The sequence below is a fragment of the Scylla paramamosain genome, chromosome 42, assembly GCF_035594125.1.
Source record: "Scylla paramamosain isolate STU-SP2022 chromosome 42, ASM3559412v1, whole genome shotgun sequence".
In the NCBI taxonomy this organism is placed as follows: Eukaryota; Metazoa; Arthropoda; class Malacostraca; order Decapoda; family Portunidae; genus Scylla; species Scylla paramamosain.
In genome coordinates this window covers 8,832,287-8,840,000 of record NC_087192.1, presented here as the reverse complement: position 1 = coordinate 8,840,000, position 7,714 = coordinate 8,832,287, and the positions used below count along the sequence as shown (strand labels likewise).

The window sequence follows — 7,714 nt, the reverse complement described above, 5'->3', positions numbered from 1 at the left end:
ATATATATATAATCATGTCAAGATTAACGAATCCACTCACAGTAGGGTTCGCTGTTCTTTACAAGATTACTGGGCTCATTATTCTTTATATGGGAATAATCGGGTTCGCTGCTCTGGTACTTCGGTACCAGACATTTCAGTAACTGATTACATTTCAAAGCTTCTGTCTACTAGTTAACCTTTTATGAATCCTAACCTAACCTTATATATATATATATATATATATATATATATATATATATATATATATATATATATATATATATATATATATATATATATATATATATATATATATATATATATATATATATATATATATATATATATATATATATATATATATATATATATATATTATATTATATTATATTATATTATATTATATTTCAGTCATTCGCATGTAAGTATACGACTGAATTTTGATAAGATGAATTTCAAACTATTTTTTTCTTCGTTGTCATGTACTTACGATGAGGAGCCAGTGGTCTGGTAAAACTAAGCGTCATAATGTCTAACATCAAATGCGTCTCCAGCAGGCATTGAGAGGCATGTTGCGGCGCGGGGTGACGGGATTGGTGAGGAGGCTGCAGAAAGAGCACAGTGCCTGCGGTGCTGTGACCATCTCCACCACCAGGCCAGCAGCGGGAACAGCGTCATCTCGCCCAAAGTGAGTAACAATTTCTTCATTGTTTCATTCAGTACTATTCCTTTACTGCAGAGGCGACACTCGTCCTAAATTTCTAAATATTATTTTTACTATCATGGACGAGACTACAGGAGAGACCCCATACCATGGTTACCGTGAAGTAAGCGATTCTTCTGTATTGATGGTTAATTTTTGTGTAATGTAAATTCATACACGTTAACAGATAAGTGTCTGTTTGGTAAGCATTCTTCGTGACTGTAAGAGGACCGCCCTGCCGCTGTTGTTTTGCATGACATGATTATTGCTGTATTATTACCAATATGGCGATTAACGCATCATATACTTTGAAGCTTAACGGAAAGTGACTAGTGTCACTTTCTCACACACACACACACACACACACACATACATTAGAGTTGACTGTCAGGTGTTGAGTGGTGTGGAGGTTGGGAATGTGATATCACCCTCCCAGTGGTGACGCAGGAGGTTCATCACAGATACGGGGCATTTTTTTTTTTTTTTTTTTTATTACATGGATGGATAAACACCTGTGGTGTTCCGTCAGAGACAGTCCACTGGAGATATGGTGCCGTGCATCATTATCAACAGACACTACATAATTATATTACAGGCAAGTATTACATTGTAGTTTACTCCAAGATATTGTACAGTTTAATACCTACCTGCAATACGATTGTGTGTGAGTGTGTGTGTGCGTGTGTGTGTATGTGTGTGTGTGTGTGTGTGTGTGTGTGTGTGTGTGTGTGTGTGTGTGTGTGTGTGTGTGTGTGTGTGTTAATAGTTACCTGTTCATCATGTTACATTTCAGCAATTCTTCATTGCAGCTTTCAGAAACATTGTGGGTAAAAGAACAGCAGCGGCGATGCCGTGGGTTAAGTGTGCAACAGTCCCCGTGCTGCCGAGTGCAGTCAAGGCGCGACGCTGCAAATGAGTCTGGCAGCGGACATGCCAACACTGACTATTATATTTATGAAATTCAATGTGGAAATTTTATCTTTCGTTGTTGTTTCTTCAGTTTATTTATGAAGTGAGGTTGGTTCAGAATGTGATAATATATTATGAAGCTGGTGCTTTCGAGAGAAAGGACCGATGTTTTTTACTTTTACAATTGTTATTCAAAAACATTACTCATTGAAGCAGTAATGGTTGTTGTGGCTCGAAGTTCCATTACTGATATCAAGCACTAATAATGAAAACAGCGAAATGCGTCATTTCCAAAGTGGTTAATCGTGTTTTGGAGGGCAGCTCTCGAGGCACAAGATTTGTGTAATTTGACATAAAGCCTCATGCAGTAGTGTCACGGGTGCGAAAAGGAAACGTAGCTTAGTGATGTAGTCACGAGAAGATCGATCAACTGTACACACGGATGCTGTACTCACCCCTCCATTGTAAGATCAAGGCTCTCTCTCTCTCTCTCTCTCTCTCTCTCTCTCTCTCTCTCTCTCTCTCTCTCTCTCTCTCTCTCTCTCTCTCTTTAAATTTACGTACATGCTTATGTATCACTCAAAAGATTATGACGAAGAAAAAACAGTGATATCTAATTTTCTTTTAAGAGTGAACTTTGTCATGTGACTAAAACTTACACTAAATTGAGCATTCTCGCCTTAATTGTCTTTGCAAATCAGCTTTCAATGTCATTTATCAGGGCAGCGTTTCTTCACCTATCGTGACCTCAGCACTTCCTACAGTCAGGTCTCGGCAGTCCAGCACCCACTTGGCCAACATCTGGCCACACTGCCACAGGGATAAAGTAACGACAATCAACATGTAATGCAAAGCTTTAGTAGTACATGACGGAGACTTCGAGTCAATGTGTGGAATGTTCGTTTAACTTAAGTGCTTTTCATCTCCACTCTGAAACGCATCAGCGCGGTTCAAAATTAGGTTAAAGCTTATTAAAAAAAAAAAAAAAAGTACAAGTCAAAAAATATTCCTTTGATACTTTTGCATCTCTTGCAAGAGCATTGACATTGTACAGCCGTATATGCAGCATTTCCCAGCACCCTCTAAGATTTATTTCAGCACCCCTGAGGATCACACACTCCAAACTCCTATATAAAAATAGCAATGTGGTCTGCCCACAGTCTTTTCTCTCTACTTTTCTCTCTACAGTCTTTCCATTTCTAACTATACACCTTCCTCTGTCCAAACTCTTCTTCATTCACCTTCTTTCTCTAATTAAAAAAAAAAAAAAAAAAAAGAGGATGCTAGCGCCCCAGATTAAGATTCTGTCTTGGAGGTCCCGCCACAGCTGAGTCAGTCGCATGACTGGATGGCAGTTGCGAGGCAAGAAGGCCGATTACACCATCAACAAATCGAATAATTGGTTTGGATTGCAGGTCCACTTCCTCGCGTTAGTTGGTCTTACTTTAAGAGTTACAAATTATCTTGAGGTATTTTCATAATAGCTGACATTGTCGAAAATTAAAAAGCTGGGAATGACACTACAAATTTTATTAGTTTATCAACAATGTTTTATAGAAAACGTGCTGTCACAGAAAACAATCGTACTGAAAGGTTAACGTTATTGAAATATAACTTCTTGGCATAAGGACGATGTTGTCCTGATGACAAGAAGTTATATTTTAACAGTATCAGCCTGTCAACATAATTGTTTTCTATGCATGCATGATTACGCGTAGATGTGTTCATTTCCAAGGATTGTCGTATATTCTGCTAAAATATGTTCGTATTACTGTGATTCCCTCAGCTTACTGTTCTCTACCGGATAACAGCCGCAGGGTTTTTTTTATTTCTCTCTCTCTCTCTCTCTCTCTCTCTCTCATTAACGAAAATTCTAATATCTAAAATGTATTTTGTAACGTTTTTGTCTAAGGAACGGTCCTTGTCTTCTCAAAGCGACATTTACTCATCCGTACAGGTACTGTGCTTCGGGGCATAGGTACTGTTGATATCAATGTTACCTCACCCTGTGTAGATTGAAATCTGTAAGAGCATTGCCAAAACCCGCCCCATCTACTCTGTGTATTGTGCTTGTCTGCAGCCTTTGTCCCTATCTCGGAGGATCACTCCTCTTGGGAGCGTTCTTGAGCAGAAATATTTTAATGGTCTTAGACTTTGAGCATTGTGTATTTATGTGCATTTTCTTTTTTTATTATTATTATTTCGTACATTTCAAAGCTGTTGAGACAAAGTGATTCACCTGTGCCTGCTGGCGACTTGATATATATATATATATATATATATATATATATATATATATATATATATATATATATATATATATATATATATATATATATATATATATATATATATATATATATATATATATATATATATAATTTTTTTTATGTAGGAGGGACACTGTCCAAGGGCAATAAAAATCCAATAAAAAAAAAAAAAGCCCAGTGAGATGCCAGTCCCATAAAAGGGTGCAAAGCGGTAGTCAAAAATTGAAGGATAAGTGTCTTGAAACCTCCCTCTTGAAGGAATTCAAATCATAGGAAGGTGGAAATACCTCATTCAAGTCAATAGGAAGGTGGCAGGGAGTTCCAGAGTTTACCAGAGAAAGGGATGAATGATTGAGAATACTGGTTAACTCTCGCATTAGAGAGGTGGACAGAATAGGGGTGAGAGAAAGAAGAAAGTCTTGTGCAGCGAGGCCGCGGAAGAAGGGGAGGCATGCAGTTAGCAAGATCAGAAGAGCAGTTAGCATGAAAATAGCGCTAGAAGACAGCTAGATATACAACACTGCGGCGATGAGAGAGAGGCTGAAGACAGTCAGTTAGAGGAGAGGAGTTGATAAGACGAAAAGTTTTTGATTCCACCCTGTCTAGAAGAGCGGTATGAGTGGAAGCACCCCCCCAGACATGTGAATCATATTCCATACATGGACGGATAAGGCCCTTGTACAGAGTTAGCAGCTGGGGGGTGAGAAAAACTGGCAGAGACGTCTCAGAACAGAAGCTGTTTTTAGCTAGAGATGAAATGTGACGTTTCCAGTTTAGATTATAAGAAAAGGACAGACCGAGGATGTTCAGTGTAGAAGCGGGGAACAGTTGAGTGTCATTAAAGAAGAGGGGATAGTTGTCTGGAAGGTTGTGTTGAATTGATAGATGGATTAATTGAGTTTCTCAGGCATTGAACAATACCGGGTTTGCTCTGCCCCAGTCAGAAAATAAGAAATCAAGCGTTCTGTGGCTTCCCTGTGTTTATTTCCTGAAGAGTTGGACGTCTGTGAAAAGATGTGAAAAACTGCAGGGTGGTATCATCAGCGTAGAAGTGGATAGGACAAGAAGAAGTTGGTTTAGAAGATTATTGATGAATAATAGGAAGAGAGTGGGTGACAGGACAGAACCCTGAGGAAGACCACTGTTAATAGATTTAGGAGAAGAACAGTGACCGTCTACCACAGCATCAAAAGAACGGTCAGAAAGGAAACTTGAGATGAAGTTGCAAAGAGAAGGATAGAAGCCGTAGGAGGGTAGTTTGGAAATCAAAACTTTGTGCCAGACTCTATCAAAAGCTTTTGATATGTCCAAGGCAACAGCAAAAGTCACCAAAATCTCTAAAAGAGGATGACCAAGACTCTGTACGGAAAGCCAGGTCACCAGTAGAGCGGCCTTGACGGAACCCATACTGGCGATCGAATAGAAGGATGTGAAATGATAGATGTTTAAGAATCTTTCTGTTGAGGATAGATTCAAAAACTTTAGATAGGCAGGAAATTAAAGGATCGGTAGTTTAATTTAAAGAAATTAAAGGATCGGTAGTTTGAGGGATTAGAACCGTCACCCTTTTTAGGAACAGGCTGAATGTAGGCAAACTTCCAGCAAGAAGGAAAGGTAGATGTTGACAGACAGAGTTGAAAGAGTTTGACTAGGCAAGGTGCAAGCACGGAGGCACAGTTTCGGAGAACAATAGGAGGGACCCCATCAGGTCCATAACCCTTCCGAGGGTTTAGGCCAGCGAGGGCATGGAAAACATCATTGTGAAAAATTTTAATAGGTGGCATGAAATAATCAGAGGGTGGAGGAAAGGCAGTAACAAGCATTGAATCGTCCAAGGTAGAGTTTTTAGCAAAGGTTTGAATGAAGAGTTCAGCTTTAGAAATAAATGAGATAGCAGTGGTGCCATCTGGTTGAAATAAAGGATGGAAAGAAGAAGCAAAGTTATTGGAGACATCTTTGGCTAGATGCCAGAAGTCACGAGGGGAATTAGATCTTGAAAGGTTTTAACACTTTCTGTTAATGAAGGAGTTTTTGGCTAGTTGGAGAACAGACTTGGCATGGTTCCGGACAGAAATATAAAGTGCATGAGATTCTGGTGATGGAAGGCTTAAGTGCCTTTTGTGGGCCACCTCTCTATCATGTATAGCACGAGAACAAGCTGTGTTAAACCAAGGTTTAGAAGGTTTAGGTCGAGAAAAAGAGTGAGGAATATACTCCTCATGCCAGACACTATCACCTCTGTTATGCGCTCAGCACACAAAGGAAATCATCAAAATACCTCCTCAGGTCCCCCCAATTAGCAGAGGCAAAATGCTAGCGGCACCTTCGCTTAGGGGGATCCTGAGGAGGGATTGAACGATAGGACAAGATACAGATACTAGATTGTGATCGAGGAGCCCAACGGAGAGGAGAGGGTGACAGCATAAGCAGAAGGATTAGAGGTCAGGAAAAGGTCAAGAATGTTGGGTGTATCTCCAAGACGGTCAGGAATACTAGTAGGGTGTTGCACCAATTGCAGGAAAGCCAAAGCTGATAGTGAATATTGAAGTCTCCAAGAATGGAGATCTCTGCAAAAGGAAAGAGAGTCAGAATGTGCTCCACTTTGGAAGTTAAGTAGTCAAAGAATTTCTTATAGTCAGAGGAGTTAGGTGAGAAGTATACAGCACAGATATATTTAGTTTGAGAATGACTCTGTAGTCGTAGCCAGATGGTGGAAAACTCGGAAGATTCAAGAGCGTGGGCACGAGAGCAGGTTAAGTCGTTGCGCACATAAACGCAACATCCAGCTTTGGATCGAAAATGAGGATAGAGAAAGTAGGAGGGAACAGAAAAGGGGCTACTGTCAGTTGCCTCAGACACCTGAGTTTCAGTGAGGAAAAGAAGATGAGGTTTAGAAGAGGAGAGGTGGTGTTCTACAGATTGAAAATTAGATCTAAGACCGCGAATGTTGCAGAAGTTAATGAAGAAAAAGTTGAGGGGGTGTCAAGACACTTACGGTCGTTATCAGAAGAACAGTCCGACTTGGGGACATCTGTGGTCCCCTCCCCAGATGGGGACTCCGAGGCTGGTGTAGGAGTCGCCATAATAATTTTGAATTTTTGAGTGAAGGGTGTGTGTGTTATTAGGTGCTTGTAGTTTTGTGTGGAGGAAGAGAGTTGTATTTAGAGGGCAGGCTGTGATTGCCCGCTTGTGTTGTGAGACACAAAGGGAAACGTTCAGTGAGGTAACAGCTGGGTTTAATGATAAGTTCAAAGCACCCCCTGATCCAGTGCCTTAGACCTCACTGGGAATAATTATCGTTTCGGCAGGTGCCTACTGCCTCCTCCTCTTAAATATATATATATATATATATATATATATATATATATATATATATATATATATATATATATATATATATATATATATATATATATATATATATATATATATATATATATATATATATATATATATATATATATATATATATATATATATATATATATTTTTTTTTTTTTTTTTTTTTTTTTTTTTAACCACACCGTAAAGATTCATTCATTTTCCTGTACAATTCCAGATTGAAAGTCCATCAGCCAGAGTGCTTAAAACAACCCATCAATGTTCCCAGCAAACTTCTGATGGGTCCTGGTCCTGCCAACAGTCCCCCGCGAGTCCATCAGGCCATGCTCAAGCCTTTGCTGGGTCACTTACATCCAGAGTTCATTCAGGTGGGGCGCAGTCTGGGAGAGGCAATTCACGACGCCTAACTATATAGAAGCCGTTTTAGCTAAAGATGAGACGTAAAGTTTCTAGCTTAGATTATAAGTAAAGGACAAGCCGAGGATGTTCAGTGTAGAAAAGGGGGACA

General features: G+C 39.5%; 1 protein-coding gene across 4 annotated transcripts in view; it reads left to right on the top strand.

Annotated features, from left to right (window-relative positions):
- LOC135093158 (alanine--glyoxylate aminotransferase-like) overlaps positions 1 to 7,714 on the top strand; it is a 34,979-nt gene that overhangs the window by 7,986 nt on the left and 19,279 nt on the right. For 2 of the 4 annotated variants that reach the window (XM_063992077.1, XM_063992079.1), the window contains exons 2-3: positions 540 to 670; positions 7,424 to 7,574. In XM_063992077.1, coding sequence (XP_063848147.1) covers positions 540 to 670; positions 7,424 to 7,574 — 282 coding nt within the window. Of the gene's footprint in view, positions 1 to 536; positions 671 to 7,423; positions 7,575 to 7,714 lie in introns of all 4 variants that reach the window. The other 2 variants (XM_063992076.1, XM_063992078.1) reach the window with 1 other exon arrangement.